At 34.4% G+C, this 22,672-nt stretch overlaps 1 protein-coding gene across 4 annotated transcripts; it reads left to right on the forward strand.

Moving 5' to 3' along the window:
- Positions 1–15,732: 15,732 nt before the first annotated feature.
- Positions 15,733–21,908, forward strand: LOC108467831 (vesicle transport protein GOT1). Of its 4 annotated transcripts, none has more exons than XR_008276978.1 (8): positions 15,762–16,038; positions 16,266–16,316; positions 17,525–17,616; positions 17,721–17,801; positions 17,909–18,006; positions 18,092–18,195; positions 21,111–21,281; positions 21,570–21,908. XR_008276978.1 is itself a non-coding variant. In XM_017768627.2 (7 exons), the coding sequence occupies exons 2-7, from the start codon at positions 16,286–16,288 to the stop codon at positions 21,606–21,608; spliced, it is 423 nt and encodes a 140-aa protein (XP_017624116.1). In that variant the 5' UTR covers positions 15,733–16,038; positions 16,260–16,285; the 3' UTR covers positions 21,609–21,908. The 4 variants fall into 4 exon arrangements, 2 of the variants coding, with proteins under 2 accessions (XP_017624116.1, XP_017624115.1); XR_008276979.1 differs by having other exon boundaries at positions 15,921–16,038; positions 16,260–16,316; XM_017768627.2 differs by lacking the exon at positions 21,111–21,281 and having other exon boundaries at positions 15,733–16,038; positions 16,260–16,316; positions 18,092–18,173.
- The last annotated feature ends 764 nt before the right edge of the window (positions 21,909–22,672 follow it).

Raw genomic sequence — 22,672 nt, forward strand, 5'->3', positions numbered from 1 at the left:
CTTAATTGAGCATGTAATTATGTTAATTGAATGTTGTGTTTGTATGTAATGTGATTTATATTGATGTGCCTTGTATGCTATGATGGAAAATTTGATACATTCTTGAAATGGTGATAAAGGGGTTAAGTCCCAATTGAATGTGAATTCCGATGATTATATGCGCTTTCCCAAAACTAATAAGGTCCTGCATTTGTTGTGGATGAGATTTAGCTCGGACGAGTAATCCCATTGACCTTATTACAGAAATGATTTAGCCTGGACGGGTAATCTCGATATAATACCTCTCGAGCATACGTTATAATTAGGGTTTAGCCTAGACTGGTAATCCTAATCGAACTCCTCTGAGCATATGTTATATAAAGGATTTAGCCTGGACTAGTAATCCTGTTATACTATATGTGGCTCGAGAGAGTGTTTCTTGGTTAAGTGCCCTAAGGGGTACCCTTGAATAAGGAATTGACAGATTATTAAATCGTACACTTCGAGTGTACTATTTGAGCATCCATCGAAATTCAATGATTCAATGGACATATAACTCTTGACATGGTATGAGATTTTTTAAATGAAATGACAATGTCTTGAAAGAGTATTGTATGATGAGCTCATCTATGTTACTTGATTGATATGAAGATTTTGGTGACTAACATGTTTGATTGAATGTATGTGATTAGGCAATTTAGCCAAATGGATGGAAACATAACATTGAATGCCTAGATTTTAATAAACAAGATTGGTAAGTTTAGTTTTCGTTATACAAACTTACTAAGCATGTAATGCTTACTCCATTTATTTTTCCCTATTTTATAGTGCTCAGAAGCTCATGAAGGTTGGAAGATCATTGGAGCATCATCACACTATCAACTAGCTATTTTGGGTATACTTAGTAAAAGCATTTTGGTATAATGACATGTATAGGACAACCTAGCCAATAGTGGCTTAAAATGTTATTTTGTAACCTAGCCATTGGAATGACTAGTAATGGTTCATTTTGGTATGACTAAGTAGATTATTATGATATATATATACACATGTGTTATGTTAAGAATATGTGATCAATGTTGTGAATGCCTAAGTTAAACTAAGGTAAGGTTGTGATCATGTATGCTTATAGTGATATGCCATGTGAATTGCCCAATTTGAATGCTTGAATTGGTAGGCATTGGATGTGTGTTTCAAGTGCAAGTCTTGGGTGAACTTTTGGGTGAGAAATGAAGCTATAAATGACTTCATTTTGTCCACACGGGCAAACACACGGACGTGTGTCTAGACCGTGTGTGACACATAGCCTAGTAACATAGGCATGTGGTTATCCCTGCGTCCCCTGCACCTAAATTTTGAGAAACAGAATGCTCAAAATTGAGCACACAGGCAGAGACACGAAAGTGTGTCTTAGCTTTGTGTGCCACACAGCCTAGAACACGAGCGTGTGTCTTGACCATGTGAAACCTGCACCTAATTTCGAATTGAATTAATTAACCACACGACCTAGCACACGGGCGTGTGGCATGGTCGTGTGAGCAAGTCAGAGAGTTACATAGGGTCGAACACGGCCTCCAACACGGGCATGTCCCAGGGTCACATGGGCGTGTCCCATGGCCCACACGGGCGTGTGAGCCCTGCACCTTGGAAAAAAATTTGTAATTTCGTGAAAAATTCTTAGAGGTCTCGATTAAGTCCCGACTCGACTCTAATGCTTGTATGGGGCCTCGAGGGCCTGATCAAGGGACGTTATGGATGATCTCGGTAAATAAATAGTAATTTACATAAGCTATCTGTAAATGTTTTTGAATGTTCTGGTAATGCTCCATAACCCTGTTCCAGTGACGGATACGGGTTAGGGGTATTACAATATTTACTTTGCTACATTCAATAATGCACTTATGTGCTAGGATGATTGCTTCGATTTATCTAGTGATACATTATGTGTACCAGTATAATCACTTGATTTTGTCCAATAATGCACCTCATGTGTTGGTACAATTTCTCGGCTTGCCCAATGATGCACTATGTGTGTCAATATATTTCCTTCGGTTTATCCGATGATACACTACGGTGCCAGATTGAGATGCAAGTTAACTAATCTGTGTATTTATCTTGAAATCTGAGTCAGATTAATAGGGTTATATAAACATGATTTGGTTTTATGGTTGATTGAAATGAAATGTGATATTCGATAACATGTGAAAGACTATGCGAATTGGCTAAAAATGAGCACTATGGGCCTGATTGTGTTAAATGAGTCTATAGGCTCGGAAATGGTAGAAATGTTTATAGGAAATGTTGATAATAGTAAATGAATAAGCATGTGTGCCTATAGATGACAATGTGAATTAATTAAGTTGCATAAAATATCAATGAAAAATGAGATTAAACATCATATTGGTACATAAATGTATATGCAAGTAATTGATTTAGATATGTTATATCTTGTTAATGGAATAGATGATATAAATGTTAGTCTAGTTATCAAATGGAATGTTGCATGAGAATGATATTGATAAACCGTAATTTATACATATTTTTACCCCATGCTTAACGCATTTTATGGATGATTTTTCCTTAGAATTAGTGAATTTGATGCTCTTAATGCTTTAATTTCATGTTTTATACTTAGGAGAGCGAAAGGAACGAGAAACGGGCCAAAAATGGAGAAAATGGGCCAAAGTACGAGCTCAACACGGCCCGGATTTCCTCACACGGGCAGCCCACACAGCCGTGTCAATCTGGCAGAATTAACACATGACTCACACGGGTATAACACACGCCCGTTCCATTCTAACAGGCTCGAACACGCCTGAAGTAATCGCACACGGGCGTGTCACACGGGCGTGTCCCTGCCGAGCCCAAGTTGAGTCCAATTCAAAAAGGCCACTTTTGAGGGCTAATAGACATTCCAAAGCCTATGAATACACCCTAGAAGAGGAGAAAAGAGGACACACAGGATAGGGAGTAATGAATTACTCCAAGGAAGCTGATTGATTCAGCTTAGAAGCCGGATTCATCATCAAGACTGAATATCTCTCCTCAATTCCCCTTTAGGAGTTTTGGGTTTTCTTTATGTTTTGTATTCTTTATTATTCTGAGATGTTTTCTTATTTAGTTATGAATTAAATCCCCTAAATACCTAAGGGGAATGAAACCTAAGACGAATCTTGTTATTATTTTCTGAATTGTATGATAAATATTTAACTTGTTTTTAATTATGTGTTCTTAATTCTTGTTTTGATATCCCAGGATACTGATTCAAGATAAGCTCTTATTCAGAGGAGGAATAGACCTTGTCTAAGAGTACATTTTTCATAATTAAGCGGAGTTGATTGCGCGCCTAGACATAGGGTGACAAGATTTTGCCGGATTAGGGTGAAACCTAATAAGGGGATCCATAAATCGAGTTAATGCAACCCTAGGGTGTTAATTAGAGAAAGGTCTCAATTATTCAATCTAAGGATTAGACGTTATTAGTCTTGAATAGGGATAATAACATAACTTAGGGATCTCTACGGAAAAAGTTAAATGAATAAATCGTCTGATTCGGAGCCAGAATAACAAGTACAGTCTAGGTGGATTTTTCCTTAGGTATTGTCTTAATTCAATCGATTTTCCTAAAAGCAATTCCCCAATTCTATTCTCTGTGAGTTCTTAGTTTAGATAATTAGTTAGTTAATACAAAACCCCATTATTCTTAGGCTAGATAATAAAAAGACAGTCATTACTAGTACTTTTAGTTCCTTTGGGTTCGACAATCTGGTCTTGCTAAAACTATACTACTGTTCGATAGGTACACTTGCCTACATCGCTATAATAGCTAGTTTCAAGAATGATTAATTATAAAATTTAAAACCTATCACGAAATCACGCGATCAGATATTTTATATATTGAATATGCAAATTTATTTGGTTGAATTATAGCATTTTTGGATTGAATTCTATAAGCTATTTTTTTTTAACTTGAATTATGGAAATTACCATTGAGTGTAATTGCTCTACGTACTGTTTATTTCTCCATGTGCAGGTATAGGTACATTTGAAAACTTCAAGAAGTGATTTCAGCATCTAAGAAGTGATTCCTGACTCAACAACATTTGAAGTTTTCTTTCGTTTAGCATACGACATGTATCTAGGTTTATTTTGTATAAGGTTTGTAGACGATCAATTTGGTTTATAATGTTGTAATTATAATGAAATAGTTAATGGTTTAAGAATTGTATATTGAACATTTCAATGTGTGGATGGGTGAATTGAGGTGTTGAGGCCAACAATTATGTATATATTAGGTATTTTGAAAGGTTTGAATAAGTACCAAATTGGACATTGTTAGAAAACAGTGGTCACATCACGATGTTGGTCTCTTAACATTTCGACGAGACCAAGTCAGTATGTTTGTAACACCCCGTACCCGAGACCGTTACCGGAGTCGAACACGAGGTGCTAACCGACTAATTCATTTACTCTCGCAGACCAATTAAAAATTTTTCCAGACGACTGGCTAACTGCATCACTGTCACCTTAAAAATCATAACCTGAGTTCCACAACTCGAAAATCAGATTCGTAATTTTTCTCTGAAACTAGACTCATATGTCCATCTACATATTTTTTTTCAGAATTTTAGGTTTGGCCAATCAATACCAGATTTTTCTTAAAGTTTCCCCTGTTTCACTGTTTGACCAATCTGACCACTCTTCACTACGAATTAAATTTTTCATTGTACAGAATTCATAATGTGTTTTATTTGATTCCATTTGAAACTAGACTCATTAAGGAGTCCAAGCATATAAATCTTATCTCATAACCATTTTTGTACAAATTATAATGATTTTCCAAAAACAGAACAGGGATTTTGAGTCATTCCGACATCGTCCCGCACAACTTTAAATATCTCTTTATAGGAAATTCCTTTGCTTCCACGGTCTCTTTTATAAGAAACTAGACCAACTAAGATTTGATTACATGTTTTATTCAGCCTATAATTCCACACCAACAATTTATAGTGATTTTCTAAAATCACATTACTGCTGCTGTCCAAGCAATTTATTACAATTTGCTCTTAACTTTCCAAGTCCAAACACTTATGAACTTACCATTTGGGCTTAAGACATATCATGGCCACATCATATCTTATCAAATCAACTCATTATGTCCTATTATGATTGAATTTACTCAACGATTAATCGCTTAAAACTTACCTCGGATGTGGTCGAACGATTTCGGCTATTCGATCACTTCTTCCTTTCCTTATCCAACTTGATCCTCTAGGCTCTTGAGCTTAATTAAACAAACAAATTGACTTAATCATTTGAGCATCGAAAAGAGGAATACAAGATACTTAGCCAATATATATACTCATTAGGCATCAAAGTCGCATATGTGCGAAATCATGAATCGAACTCAACACATTAGTTAATATTCCTCTTAGCCGAATTTTCTAAGCCAAGAATAGGCATCAATATGCTTGCCTCTAACCGAATGCATGCACACCAATTTCCCACACCAATTTCCCCTCATGTGGCCGAATATACATGTCCATGTTGAGGCCAATTATACACTTAATACCACACAAAAACAGCATACATTTTACTACTAATGCATTACATATCGTAGCTCAATACACCTCTCTCATTTACTTCATAACCGAAACATCATCACAAGCAAATATACACTTGAAATAGTATATATGTCATACCAATACATCATGTGCAAACATATATTCATGTAGGTGCAAGGGCCGAATTCTCAAGTGGCTTATACCCAAATATATACACATATCCAAAGCTTAAATCTTACTTACCATGCAACATGCATGAATCATACTTATGGATATACCATGGCGAATACCACAACACCATAATTTTGGTCATGATTAAACAAAGAACTTAGTATCTCCTTCAAAATGCTAAAAGAAAATCTAAGAGTCCTCAATCCCCATCACATGTTTCATTATCAAGCTTGATATTTAGCATGCAATGGCATTAACACCACATTCACTTTGGCGAATTTCATTCCCATGACATAGCAAAGATTTGAACCATGGGCTAACAAGAACATCAAGCTAGCAACTAAAAACATGCATGAATCTCATGGCACAACCTCAAACATACCTTAATCTTGATGCAAGTATAGCCAACCTCTTCCTAATCCTCTTCAAAACCAAACATGAAGCAAAATTCCTTCCTTCCTCTAGTATTTTCGGTCAAGGGAGAAAAATGGATGAACAAATTTTTTTCTTCTCTTTCCTCAATACACTGCAAGGGGGTTCACTCATACACATTTTTTTTTCATTCTTTATTACCCATACTTATTTGTTTATTGTTTCTCCTAATGCACCAACAAAACATGTTTCATGACATGTTTTGCCCATGATTCCTTGTCATGGCTGGCCACTAGAACTTGGGGAATTTGACATGCAAGTCCTCCCTTTGACTACATGCACTATTAGGTCCTTATAGATTAGCCTTTCACTTTTCAAAAGTGTCACACAAGTCCTACTAATTGAATTCACATGCAATCGGCTAAATCGAACTTGAAATTTTCACACATTCATAATTACATATTCTAGACAATAAATATTACATTCAAACATTTCGGTGACTCGGTTTAGCGGTCCCAAACCACTTCCGACTAGGGTCAATTTTGGTGTCACAACTCTCCCCACTTAAGAAATTTTCGTCCCGAAAATCTTACCGACGCATGGTTTAGGATAACGTCCTCTTATTGAATTACATCCATATGAACATTTCTACAAGTATGCACATATATCTCATTCTCTTGATTTCATAAGCAATAATCACTTAATTTAATTCACAAATGCATTTCAAACACATATCAAGCACATACTAACATGTATAATTCACATCATCAACCCACATATTTGTAACCCACATTTTCATCCATGTATAAGCTGTAACCTGGCCGAAATTACACATATACTCAAACATCCCAATAAATATCCTTTATAACTCCATCGTATCTCAATATTCAACTTCCACACACTGAACATTTAATTCATTCAGACATACTGAACATACCTCATTTTTGGAATGTTTTTTGCAAGCATATTAACTGAAATTTTTACAGCAAGATTGCTCATCTCCGAATCACGTACCTTTGATTTAACCGGATATAGCGACTCGCTCGATTGTCTTGGGACATAGTCCGGTTATAGTGATTCACACAATTGCTTTCGAATTAGCCCGGATTTAGTCACTTAGCACAAAAGCCTTGGGACTTAGCAGGATACCATTCAATAACCAAGCACATATATCAACAAATCAATACACATTCTTATTACATTCTCATTACCAAAGCTCAAACACAAGACACTTATCATATTTACAATTTTGGCTCAATAGCCACACACCAAGAGCATGATTTTGATTTGCTTAAAACATGATCTAATCAAATCATAATTTAAGCTCTATTTACTCAAAAACTTACTTCACATTACCAACCCTTATGTTCATACACAAAAGATCAACTTAGCCAAGGGCCGGTAGCTCGTTTATCAACTGAGCGACTACTTACTTGTAAGGGCTCAACTAATTCAAGCACATATAGCTCTTACAATGTCATATCCTAGATATGGTCTTACATATTCTCATATATCGAGCCGATGCCATGTCCCAGGCATGGTCTTACACATTATCTCAAATCAATGCCTTCGTCCCAGACGAGGTCTTACATGAATTCCACTTCACACACTTAGTGCCCACTGACCGATCTCGCACTCATAGTGCTCGGTTAAAGGGATTTACACACACACAGTGCCTCTAATCATTCACACACATAGTGCTCTTATTCATTCGTTATTACACATTGAATTGACTTACCCAAGTCTATAAACATCACGTATGTACACTTTTAAACATATCGTCTCATATAAATTTGAATTGTATAGTAATGAACACTTAACCTTGGCTCAATTTACAAGACGAAGCTTACTAGGCACGAAGGTCGAATACACGCCACCAAAGCATGATTGCTCTTCGGGACCAAGCCCAGATACATCACTAGCACGAATGCTCTTCGGAATTTAGCCCGGATACATCACTAGCACGAATGCTCTTCGGAACTTAGTCCGGATACATCACTAGCACGAATGCTCTTGAACTTAGTCCGGATACATCACTAGCACGAATGCTCTTGAACTTAGCGGATATAACCACAAGCACAATTGCCTTCGGTCTTAACCCGGTATAACAACTCACACAAATGCCTTGGTCTTAGCCGGATATATTCACTAGCATAAATGCCTTCGGGACTTAGCAGGGTATCATTCAAATGCTCATGTACACATATATCAACAATCACGCCACATCCATATTTCATTCTCAATTCTCATGTACATATACACATATAGCAATACACATTAGTATATCATTTACATTACTTGAATACAAACACAACATGCTTATCAACCATTCAACTTCCACTCCATAGCCACATACAAAAATCACATATACCCTTAATTCAATCCGAATCGAAATTCAAATACGAGTACATGATACGTGCACTGATCAACTTAATAGTTTAGGCATATCTAAGTGAAGTTATATCGCAAATTCTCATAGTCGAAGCTTGCTACATTTCGATCGGGATCAAGATTCATTACAATACAAAGAACCACCTTTTACTAGTCAAAATCATCACACTATCATTTTATCACTTTATGGCATGTATAAATAGACTCACGCGTGCTACGTTAGTCCTAGAATCGACTAAACCGTAGCTCGATACCAATAAAATTGTAACACCCGTGCACTGAGACCGTTCGAGTCGAACACGAGGTGCTAACCGACTAATTCATTTACTCGCAGATCTAATTAAAATTTTTCCAGACGATCGCTAATCAGGCCGTCTTTGTCACCTTAAAAATCATAACTTGAGTTCCACAACTCGAAAATCAGATTTGTAATTTTTCCCTGAAACTAGACCATATGTCCATTTACATATTTTTTCTTAGAATTTTTGGTTGGGCCAATTAGTACAGTTTATTAGTTAAAGTTTCCCCTAATCCAGGGTTCGACTACACTGACCTTCACACATTATGAATTGGACATCTCCCTGTACACGGCTTCAATACTGATGCCGTTTGTTTCTATAGAACCTAGACTCAGAGAGGAATCTATACATATATGGCATGACTCCTAATTATCTCTGGTTAATTTACAATGAATTTCCAAAGTCGGAACAGGATTCCAGAAACCGTTCTGGCCCTGTTTCACAAAAACCTAAATATCTCTTAACATACAACTCATATGACCGTTTCGTTTCTTCCATATGAAATTAGATTCATCAAGGCTCATTTACATAATTTATTCACTATTTAATTCCATCTCTACTATTTTTAGTGATTTTTCACATCCACATCACTGCTGCTGCCAGCATCTATTTTAGGGTAGACTTTATCTAACACATAGTTTCTATGACTCAACTAACCCTCTTGCATATATAGTCCAAAATATAATCAAGATGAACCATTCTAATGGCTGATCGTTGCCAAACATTTCCATGCCTCTTAATGAGCATATACATATCGAATGATTATAACATTATGCTCAAAACATTTATAAGCCATTTTCGCATGGCTATCTAAAATTATACAAATCCAAAGGGTCCATGACCCACAACAAAAGGGGTAGTCCTATACATTGACCAAAATATCCTCTCACTACTAGTCTATTCCATACATGCCATAAGATATTCCAAAACGTAGCAGTACCAAACGGTGGGTAGTGATAGTGTGACTAGTTGCTGACGATCCCCGAGCCTGTAGCTTCCAATGAGATCTATAAAACAGAGGAAACAAAGTAAACAGAGTAAGCATTACAATGCTTAGTAAGTTTTAAGCAGTGTCAACAGATAAGAACCAAATCATAACATAGTTGTTCGTATTTTTATTTCACTCTTCCTTCGGGCATACTATCCCCTTTTCCGAATATGCACATCTCATCATATACAATAGGCAGATAAACTCTCACATAAAAGTGAACTCATGTGACATAGATATATCGTATGATTTCACATAACCTCTCACACTAAACCGATGTCACATAATCATAGAAATAGTCCCATAGATTGCTCTCGTGTGCATCATATATAAACTTGGAGTACATACCTGTTTAACCTTTCGCATTGCGTATATTTATAAGCAATTCTTATTACGAAGTCTTACCCGGACATAATCTCCACACGTAGTCATCGGGTCTTACCCGAACATAATCTCCACACGTAGTCATCGGGTTTCACCCGGAACATATTTCCAAGTTTCATGTATATTTAATCACATGTTACAACATTCACATTAGCCATTCGGCTTCACCACACATACACATCACACATATATTTCACATTAGCCATTCGGCTTTACCACATACACATATCACACATATATTTCACATTAGCCCTTCGGCTTTACCACATATACACATCACACATATATTTCACATTAGCCATTTGGCTTTACCACATATACATATCACACATATGTTTCACATTCATCACATCGGCCATTAGGCCTTATCACATATATATACACCTTCACATTCATCACATCGGCCATTAGGCCTTATCACATATATACTCTTTCACATTCATCACATTGGCCATTAGGCCTTATCACATATATACTCTTTCACATTCATCACATTGGCCATTAGGCCTTATCACATATATACATCTCCTACATATTTCATATTTTTCTTGTACATCAATTTCAGCAATAGCTCATAAGCAACTCAAATAATTTCATCAAAGTTTACAACAAAATCACCTATTCACTACAAGCAGTTTTCTTTTCCTGGGCAACAGTCGCTAAATTGTTTATAACTGGAGCTACAAAACTCAAAATCAATTGCCGTTAATTTTCCCCGAATGTAGACTCATGTATCTTTCATCCATAAAATTTTCAGAATTTTAGGTTTGGCCAATCAATACCAGATTTTTCTTAAAGTTTCCCTGTTTCACTATTTGACCAATCTGACCACTCTTCACTACGAATTAAATTTTTCATTGTACAGAATTCATAATGTGTTTTATTTGATTCCATTTGAAACTAGACTCATTAAGGAGTCCAAGCATATAAATCTTATCTCATAACCATTTTTGTACAAATTATAATGATTTTCCAAAAACAGAACAGGGATTTGAGTCATTCCGACACTGTCCCGCACAACTTTAAATATCTCTTTATAGGAAATTCCTTTGCTTCCACGGTCTCTTTTATAAGAAACTAGACCAACTAAGATTTGATTACATGTTTTATTCAGCCTATAATTCCACACCAACAATTTATAGTGATTTTCTAAAATCACATTACTGCTGCTGTCCAAGCAATTTATTACAATTTGCTCTTAACTTTCCAAGTCCAAACACTTATGAACTTACCATTTGGGCTTAAGACATATCATGGCCACATCATATCTTATCAAATCAACTCATTATGTCCTATTATGATTGAATTTACTCAACGATTAATCGCTTAAAACTTACCTCGGATGTGGTCGAACGATTTGCGGCTATTCGATCACTTCTTCCTTTCCTTATCCAACTTGATCCTCTAGGCTCTTGAGCTTAATTAAACAAACAAATTGACTTAATCATTTGAGCATCGAAAAGAGGAATACAAGATACTTAGCCAATATATATACTCATTAGGCATCAAAGTCGCATATGTGCGAAATCATGAATCGAACTCAACACATTAGTTAATATTCCTCTTAGCCGAATTTTCTAAGCCAAGAATAGGCATCAATATGCTTGCCTCTAACCGAATGCATGCACACCAATTTCCCACACCAATTTCCCCTCATGTGGCCGAATATACATGTCCATGTTGAGGCCAATTATACACTTAATACCACACACAAACAGCATACATTTTACTACTAATGCATTAGATATCGTAGCTCAATACACCTCTCTCATTTACTTCATAACCGAAACATCATCACAAGCAAATATACACTTGAAATAGTATATATGTCATACCAATACATCATGTGCAAACATATATTCATGTAGGTGCAAGGGTCAATTCTCAAGTGGCTTATACCCAAATATATACACATATCCAAAGCTTAAATCTTACTTACCATGCAACATGCATGAATCATACTTATGGATATACCATGGCGAATACCACAACACCATAATTTTGGTCATGATTAAACAAAGAACTTAGTATCTCCTTCAAAAATGCTAAAAGAAAATCTAAGAGTCCTCAATCCCCATCACATGTTTCATTATCAAGCTTGATATTTAGCATGCAATGGCATTAACACCACATTCACTTTGGCGAATTTCATTCCCATGACATAGCAAAGATTTGAACCATGGGCTAACAAGAACATCAAGCTAGCAACTAAAAACATGCATGAATCTCATGGCACAACCTCAAACATACCTTAATCTTGATGCAAGTATAGCCAACCTCTTCCTAATCCTCTTCAAAACCAAACATGAAGCAAAATTCCTTCCTTCCTCTAGTATTTTCGGTCAAGGGAGAAAAATGGATGAACAAATTTTTTCTTCTCTTTTCCTCAATACACGGCAAGGGGGGGTTCACTCACACACATTTATTTTTTTTTCATTCTTTATTACCCATACTTATTTGTTTATTGTTTCTCCCTAATGCACCAACAAAACATGTTTCATGACATGTTTTGCCCATGATTCCTTGTCATGGCCGGCCACTAGAACTTGGGGGGGGAAATTTGACATGCAAGTCCTCCCCTTTGACTACATGCACTATTAGGTCCTTATAGATTAGCCTTTCACTTTTCAAAAGTGTCACACAAGTCCTACTAATTGAATTCACATGCAATCGGCTAAATCGGAACTTGAAATTTTCACACATTCATAATTACATATTCTAGACAATAAATATTACATTCAAACATTTCGGTGACTCGGTTTAGCGGTCCCGAAACCACTTCCCGACTAGGGTCAATTTTGGGCTGTCACAATGTTACATCGCGATGAGAACCCTTAAGGTCACGAAATCAATCCAAGATTTTGAAATCTTTATGATTTGGTCTTAATTCAACCTTGAGTTAGTACTAGAGCTTTTGTAAACTTGTATAAGACTCAGAAAGGTTTGTAAATCATATCATATTCATGAATTGCTCGTTATTAAATCTACGTTGGTATAAATTGATTTTTTTTTATCATAGTTGTTTCGACAACAAATTTGACAATCTATAGCTCAGACCCGGGGATTGGTTCAGATGTAGGGTGTTATAATTAAAGTACACTATTATTAATTTTAATAATATATACATATGATGATTGATGTCTCACTGACGTAATTGTTCATGGGTCGAAACAATATTTAATCGCCCATGATTTCATTTCACATCAAATTTTATAAAAATATAAAATATCAAATTCTATAAAATATATTTATCCGAATATATAAAATCTAAAATATACAAAAAATTATAAGACATTATATTTTAAAAATATCAAATTCTATGTATTTTAATTTAATAATAATATAAAATTATAATTTATGAAGACATAAAAATATATAGCTCAAAAACCATGTCTAGAGTGCATCGGACAAATAGTTGTCCAATGTCAAATGTATCTGGATAAATAGTTGTCCAAGTTGATTCTAGTGTCAAATAATATTTCTAATATTTTTATAAATTTATATATTTTAAATTTAAGAACAATAATAAAAATATGACATGTTATAAAAAATTTAAAAATATAAAAATACTAAAAATGTTTAGAATGAACTTAAACAAATAGTTGTCCAGATTCAAATGTACTTGGACAATATTGTCCAAATTCATTCTCTATGTAAAAAATTATAAATTTTTTTATAAATTTTATATTTTAGAATATTTTATTTTTTTACCACGTATCAAAATGTGATGTTGCCTTGTGTCATTGTGCTACTAGTCATTGTGCCACGGTATTAGTTAATTAGCTAGAAAAATATCAACTTAACTTATTATTTTTAAGTATCAATTAAGTGAAAAAAACTTAGATATCTAATACAAATTTAGGTACCTATTACGCTTTAAAAAATTATTCCAAAGTAACGAGAGACCCCAGCTCTACCCACCGAATGAATGATAAAGTAATCGATCAAACCAGAGACATAAACTAATAGCTTTCGTATCATCAGAAAATCCGTAACAGAAATTTGTTCCTGACAAAGAAAGATTATAAATGGTGTATGAATTCCCAAACCCACAACAATAGTAACCCCGGTGAGGCTGAGAGCCACTCTTAGCCCCCACCTTCTCATCAGTCCAAGATTCATATAAGGGAGCTGCTAACCTCCCCTTTTCTAGTAGCAGCCTCGTCCACTCCACACAAACATGGGCGCTTAGATATACCCAAATATCCCAAAACATCAAACATGGCTTGTATTAAAGTCAAATTTGGATTTAGTAACAGACTTTGCGACCCAACACGACTTTTGTAAGCCCAAAGAAAAGTGCTCGTTAGTGGACTGGCCATAGAATTGTTTGGTTTTTGCCCCATCACAACAAACCCGACAGTCCCCTCGTTTTCCTTTTTAACTTTTGAAATTTGAACACTGCCAGAATCTTGGCATTCTGTTCCATCAATGTCACGAGTCTCATAATTCATAGCCACTTTCTTAGTTGTCGTCACTAAGGTTTCATGTTTTCTAATTGCTGAAGTTAGTGGCAGCACAAAATACGACGCCTTGCACTTCAGTTCAATGAGAACAAGACATGCATATATTGTTGAATGGAAGAGCTTATTATTGATGTGCATAAATTGTCACTATTTCTGTTTCCTCTTGATTTCTTCTGATTCCCGATGACCCATTTCTGTAAGGCACCTGTAGTATAGAGTTGGATCCATGGCCTTCACATTTTGTGTTAACTGTTGGAACACCTTGTTATTTGGGTGCAGAGGGGCCTGATCTGGATCCATATTCTCCACCACCTCATCCTGTTCTCCTATAACTATAATTTCTTTTTGACAATTAGTAACTGGCCAATATCTTAGAATCTCCCTAACCACCACTTCCCCAAGTACAAACTGAGAAATGCAATAAGCCAGCTGCTTATGCTGAACTTGCAAACTTGCAAGCTACTGGTGTTGTACTGTGGGAGAAGCACTCTCGTCAACAACAGCTTGTGGTTCTCTTTTAATGGAACTACAAAGCCATTGATGATGCTTCCCTCGCCGACACCGCAATGCTTGTCAGTGTAAAAACACATCGTTTATTGCTTTTCTCATGAATGATGTATAGAAGGTCTTCACTCCTTGGATTTATTGCAAATGCAGATTGGTGTTGACGACTATATATTAATTAATTTGATAGAAAATCAGTCCTTACAGGCTTAGCTAAAAAGGAGAGTAAGCAACAAAAAACACGAGATGTTTTATAGAGGAGAGATGTTGTAATATCAGATAGCAACACAGTAATGAGTATTTCTGGACTCAACAATGAGAGGTTAATTATAAATGATATCATAATTAATAGATTGGAAGCATTAGCAGCTACCTTGTTCTAAACTAAGGACTCATCAAGCGGACTTTGAGAAGATCCACCACCAGACGGAGGAGATACTTTTACTAGGAATTACCCAAAGTCGGTCCAATCTGAATTAATCCACGCTTTTTCTAAGTTTTCATTATCTTGATTATTAAGGTTAATTCGGATTCCGGTTGTCAATAAACGAAATTAATATATTATATAATTTCAATTAATATAATATATAATATTCAGTTACAATATTTTAATACCAGAATGTGCATTTTTTAGCAATGCAGCAATGGAAAAGCTTCTGCTTCTGCTACTACAAGTGGTCACATAAACTTTACATTGCCTCTTTTGATGGACTGCTTTTGGAAAATATAAGTTGATGATGAGGAGTTTTATGTCATTTCAGTTACTTCTCATGTAAACAGAGATGCTAAATAAAAAATTTTAAAATTTTATATATTTTTGTTATCTCAAGTATTTTTTCAACTTGTTTTATTTACATTAACTCGCGGCTCCCTCTTTCGCTCGCTCGCTTCCCATTTCTGAATTTCTCAATCACTTTCAGGTAGTTGTTTCTTTTCTTTCTCTGTTTGATTACCGAGAAATTACTTCTTTTTCCTCTCTGTAAACAAACGGGATTTTTTATTTAAGATTTGTTTTTCTTCTTTTTTATGTGGAGTCTGTACTCTATTAGATCTGTATTTAATTATTAAATTCTGTTTTCCCCTTTTTTTCCCCTGATTCTATCACATGATTCCGTTTCTTATTTGTTTTGCTTTTTGAAAGTAACAGGTATCTGAAGAATCAGCAAAATGGTTTCCTTTGAAATGAATGATCGAAAAAGTGAGCTTTTATCTTCCATTTTCTGTGCTTTCTGTGCTTCTTTTCATTCAATTAACGCATCTATGAATCTGTGATTTTGTGAAACTTCTGTTCGGTGTGATACTTTTTTTTTTCCGATGGAGGTTTGATGCTTGAAATATGCATTGTGCAATCCCTAGAAATTTTTGTGAAATTCAGATCTCTGGACTTGGTTCATCGTTTATCTTGGGATTTTTATTTATTATTATGCATGTTGGTAAAATTTTGTAACTGCTGTTAAGTTAGGAAAGTCTTTGAAGTGTCCATGTTATTTTACGTTGAGGCAATCTGGGAATGATTTGATGTGCTAATTTATATTAGACGTTAAATTAGTATGGCAAAGTCAGTCGAATATATTTCCTTAGAAAGAATATTTTTTATTATTTATTATCCGAACAAATATTTTAGTAAGCTATTCGGAGTTGTTTGGTAAGTTATGCTGCTTTATTAAGAAACATATATTAACTGGTAATTCTAATAAATTGATGTTAGTCAAACTCCAAAATGATTTACTAGTGGAGCTCCGTTGATCACATTTGATGTGCGTAGATGGTGAAGGATTTCTAATTGATATGTACACCCCTTATTATTCAAAGTTCAAATATATAGGGTAGTTCAATAGGATGTAGTTCTCATTGTTAAATTTATTTATGCATGCATTTATGCTTGGTGAAGCGTGTGCACCACACCTTCTTGGAGTTGCTTATGATGGTGTTGTTTAAGTTGAACAAAATGACGAACCCTCTTACATGTGGATTTTGTATACAAATGCTAATGGAAACAGTTTAGGGTTATTGCAATTTCATAGGAGTATTGCAGAATATCTTACAATATGTAAATAATTTATTAGATTATTTGGTGGTAAGACTTTTACCAACACCTTAGCTATATGTGATATGGACAATTTTGTTAACTCTTATTTTCGCTAGAATCTAATCTTTTTAGTTTAGGTCTAAACCTGTGATCTGAGCCAACTATTTGTTCTGTTACATGGATTGTTGTCATTGATATTGATTGGAGGTGAGTAGGAGTGCGTTGCTACTGTCTAGCATTTGATTCACATGAACTTAGCTAATTGGGGACTTATGACTTCGTTTGTCATCATTATTTTGACGGAAAAAGGGAAACCTTATATGCACTTATCATTTGGTTTAACTTTCATTTTTACTAATGTCTGACATGAAAAACAGAAATTGGGCTCGGATTAACGGGATTTGGCATATTTTTCTCATTTTTGGGAATTATCTTCTTTTTCGACAAGGGATTGCTTGCCATGGGAAATGTAAGCTAACTTTTATTATCTTTTTGTCCTCTTTGCACAATTATTTTCATTTTCCCTGTTGAATCATACTTGATTAACACTACCTTCTTTTTTCTGTTAATCAGATCCTTTTCATATCAGGAGTGACCTTAACCATTGGTCTGAAGTCCACCATGCAATTTTTTATGAAACCTCAAAATTTTAAGGTTTTATTTATTCTCCACACTCACTCACACAAAAACTCACATACCTAAACTCTGACGTTATAAATGCATCTTTCGTTTTCTTTATGATATGTTGATGCTAAATACAGGGAACAATTTCTTTTGGTGTTGGCTTCTTTTTCGTTGTTGTTGGATGGCCCATATTTGGCATGATATTGGAGACATATGGATTCGTTGTACTCTTCAGGTCTATATGAAATTTTCATTACCTTGATTTAATACAAATGCTTAACATTTTTTATCTACTCATTTAACATCCACCTCTTTTGCAGTGGTTTTTGGCCAACACTGGCTGTGTTTCTGCAAAGGATACCAATTCTTGGTTGGCTATTCCAGCAACCATACGTCAGATCGGTATGTTCAATTATGAAGTCAAGTAAATTTTCTTTTTAAATCACAAACTGTCTTTTGGGCATGCATGCTTGCAATATATTATTTTGTTAGTTCTCGGTCGGTTAGTGTAGAAGTGTAAAAGTATTCTGGAACCATTCCAAAATTTGGAAAACCAGTAATCAATGTCTCTACTGATCTTAGAGTATGAAAGAAAGCCAGCAAATCATCTAATTCTAGAACTTGTTGATATTTATCTCTACATCAAAGAAGTGAAATTTGAAGTCATTTTTGTGCCATCAATATGTGAGTAACTGAATCAGCATCCCTTCTCCTTGCTGCAAGGAGGGGGTTAAATAGTTATCTATTTCAACACAAATTAGAATGGGATTATTGGAAAGGCTAAACTATAGAAACAGAGCTGATATTTGATTGGTTAAGTTACTGACTTTATTTAATCACCAGGGAATCTTTGTTTTCAATTGTTTGTTCATTTATTTTGATAATTTCATCCAAAAATATTTAGTTAATATAAACTCTTGTTTACTTTCTCCCCCTCTGATATAGCAAGAAAGGAAACCTAAGAAAATGAGAGCTTGTGAATATGTTCTTAATATTGCTTGGTGCACGTTTAGGTGCTCTGGTCAGGCTGTAAATAGGTGATTGACTTTAGAACCTGGCCTAGTGGCTCAGCTGAAGCCAAAGTGCCTTGAGGCAAACACCTACGTGGACTATCTTCATATATAAAAAATGCATTACCTTATTCATGCAGCCTTTCATTGAGGTATAAAGGGTATAATTGTCTATTGCTTTTTCTTCCCTTCTAAAATCAACTGAAAATTTTGTCAAACATGGCTGCTGTCAAAAAGCAACCATTCCATGGCAATGGCATTGCAGATTTGGATAACCGAATCCTCTAAATACAAAAGATTATGCTCATGGTAAAAATTGAACCTTGTCTTACAAGGTAAACTACTAAGGACTTTACTAAGTGAGCTAGATCTTGAATTTGATAATAACATGCTAGTAAAACTAAATTATATTTGTAATGAAATATACAATTTAAAAATGCTTGCCCAAAATGAAATATAATAATAAATTAATTGTAAATTTAAATTGGGGTAAATTACACTATTAGTCACTAAACTGAGTTAATTTTTGTTTTGGTCACTTAACTAGCAATTATTACAATTTGGTCATTTAACTATTTAGAAATTTTTAGTTTAGTCATTGGGCTATTAAATTTTTTTTTTTTTGAAGAGAAAAGTTCTAACAGTGAGCTCTAAGCGACAATTCGACGGTCGGTATGGTTGACCAATGCCCATCGATGAGCAAAATAACATACCTTAGATCTAAGTTGATATGATAGTTAGTGTCGAAGATTGGAGAAAGAAAATGTTTGAATGTTAGTTCGCAGATTTGGACGTTCATGAAAAAAAATTGAATTGTAGAAGAAAAAGGGAAAGAGAGCTTTTGATTGGTGTAAGCAATGCGAACATAAAAAGCCATATAACACCAATTTAATAGCCCAGTAACTTAATTGAAAACTTTTGAATAATTCAATGACAAGAACTTCTTTTAGTTAAATGATCAAAATGAAAACTTACCCATTGTTTTATAACTAAGGGTATAGTTTACTCTTTAAATTAACTAGTTATGTTTAATACTTTTTAATTCTTTTATAATTGGTATTTGAGACATGGTTATCAGTACTCCCATCAATTATATCTTCTAATCAAATCAGAATTTAAGATTTTATCATTGTTAAGTATGTACAATGTAGTGTATGTATGCTCCATATGTTTCTATTATGATGATTTTGTAATAATCTTCTGTGTTCTTAGAATTGCAGTTTTGATATGTTTAGGATCAAAAGGAAAATGAATAGTTTTCTTCATCACTTTTATTTTAATCTCACATTGGTGGGAGGAGAAGTTGAACTTATAAATAAGCCTTTCCTTTCTTCCTTTTGCATTTCAAGCTTTAATTTAATCCTACATCAGAGTAAGATACAATGCAAAGGGAGGGTAGCCTCTATGAATAAACTCCTCCCCTTTTGCTTATTTCTTAGAGTTTGTCAAAGGGCTAGGTGCTGCCTGAAACTTTTGTTGTACCCCTTACCCAAGCTCAGCCGGGCAGTCTGTTTCAATGTTAAAAATATATTAAAAATATTTTTTGTATTAATATCTAAATAATTTTATGTTAAATCTAAACAATTTTTTATTAATAAAAAGCAATTCTGGCTAGGCTGGTTTGAATTTGGAAAATCCTCTAGGCTTGACACAGTCACTATGGACAGGTCTAATTATTGCTTATGGGCCGATACTCATATTTATTACATTTTCAGTTTTTGGGAAAATTAAAATTAAATGACTGAATGTCTAAAAGTATGAATGTTGTAGCCTAAAAATTCTTTTAAGGTTACGCTGAATTCTGAAATGAAGGGAATTTTTCCCCTCCAAATTCTCATTCATGCATTGGTTGGAATTATAATGCAAATGGAAAGCTCCATTTATATATAAGCCTTTTTTTTCCTAAGTTCACTTTTTTTTAATGAAATCCCACAATGGTGGGAAACATATTGTTAAAGAAAGCTGCACTCTGTATAAACTCCCCCATGATTTATTTCGTTGTACTATCACATTGTTGGAAAACGCAGAGCAAATGGAATTTTGCTCTATAAGTAAAGCCGTCCCCTTCTTTTCACTTTCCTCTTTTCCGCTTTGAAATTATTTGCAATCAACAAGGTAACTCCTTTTTTAATTAATAACATTAATCATAGCTGTATCTTGAGTTTATTAATAGAAGTTAGTAGAATTCTTTACAAGTCACCTCCCTTTGCTTGGTTTGCCCTAGGGATCATGTTATGTACATGTCTACTCTTTTCATTATGTTGGCGTCCTTGTAGGGATAGTCACAAAATTTATCCTTTTCTTTGTTTGACTTTTGCCTTTTCTTCAGATATAGAACCCGCGTACATGCATGATTATAGAGCATCGAACTGAAAAATCATAAAACCTAAATCTGGTTTTCTGATTGTGCGAATTCCAAATGATATCATCTGAGAAGTAAACTGAAGATCTCTTCAGACAGATGTTTAGAATGTCAATTTGATGGGCATCGACTTTGAAAGTATGATCCATCAGTCTATAGATGAAAATATAATGATCAGTCTTTGTAAACTATTCAAGAAAGTACTTTTTCGTTGTAGACAAATACCCTCTCCCTCTTTTCTTTCCTCCCAGTGAATAGGCTTAAAAATTGTGTTTGTGGGATTGATTGATGGACCTTTATATGTTGTGCGACAATGTTACTGACACCCTATAATTTTAATGCTCGACTTACTAAGCTAATAAACTTTCTTCAAGGTAGTTTCTTTTATATTGAACTAATTTTGGTCCATTTTTCTTAATGCTGCAGTTATTGGATCGGTATAGGGGCAGGAGGGTGCCTGTATAACCACGCCATATATCAGAGAGTTGGAAATAGTGATGAGCCAATTGACTCTGTAAGTCATGTGGAATTGAATGGGGGTTCTTATGAACAAATAGGCACAAGTCAAAGCGATGGAATGAATGGTGTGAATTATATAAAAAAAAAGTCTATGCAAAGTGGTGAAACATGCTTTCATGAAATGATGTCATGTAGTACTACGCCAAATCTGATAATCAATTTTTTGATTCTTGAAGAATCATGTTTGTGTACATGAAAAATGATGAATGAAATGAAGGTGAAAACTGGGGAGTCAATGGGGAAAAATTCTCTCTCAAGAGCAAGATAGAAACAAAGGAAAACTTTGATTTAGAAAATGGAGTGAAAGGAAAATTTTAAATTTATTTTTAAATGCTAAAAGGTTTTCAGAATTGCTGTCTAGTAAAGGAAATCCGGATGCTAAAAGTTCTAAACTAATTCTCATCTAGAGTTTCAAATTAATTAAAACGGAGGAATTTCGATTTAATTAGGACTCTAGAAGGACATTTGATCGGTGGCTTCCCGTAAGAGGGGAGTATCATTGCTGCGACACCTTGCCTTAATAAGGAAGTTGGGTTGGCTCTTGCTAGTTCAATTTTTTGAGTGTACCTAACTTGCTCATATAATCAATTAATCAATTAATTAAATAATTAAATAATTAAATAATTCTTAATTTAATTTAATATTTAATTAGTCAATTTTAATTGAATAATTTACCCAACTTAATTCCAATTTGATTTAAAGTTATAATAATTTTATCATATTAAAATTTATATGCAAACGAAATTAAACTATGATAATCACATAATTTAATATTTACTTTACACATAATTATTTAATTTATTCATTCAATTAAATAATAATCTAAAATAATTCAATTATTCTTAAATGATCTCTTCTTGAGAAAAATACAATTATTGCAAATAGTAATTTATACAATTTGTTTCTTGTTCATCATTTTGTCTGTTCCTTCAAGTTTTCATGCAACCCATTCAAAATTGTAGTGAGCTAGTAGATGGTTTGATTAGACTTATACAATTAGGACTAAAATA

Source organism: Gossypium arboreum, chromosome 13 (genome assembly GCF_025698485.1).
Source record: "Gossypium arboreum isolate Shixiya-1 chromosome 13, ASM2569848v2, whole genome shotgun sequence".
Taxonomy (NCBI): domain Eukaryota; kingdom Viridiplantae; phylum Streptophyta; class Magnoliopsida; order Malvales; family Malvaceae; genus Gossypium; species Gossypium arboreum.

Excerpts from the sequence above, each read along its gene's own strand:
- LOC108467831 (XM_017768627.2), top strand. The coding sequence starts at position 16,286 with ATGGTTTCCTTTGAAATGAATGATCGAAAAA. Across the intron at positions 18,007-18,091 it reads GGATTCGTTGTACTCTTCAG|TGGTTTTTGGCCAACACTGG; the intron begins GTCTATATGAAA and ends CCTCTTTTGCAG. Across the intron at positions 18,174-21,569 it reads AGCAACCATACGTCAGATCG|TTATTGGATCGGTATAGGGG; the intron begins GTATGTTCAATT and ends TTAATGCTGCAG.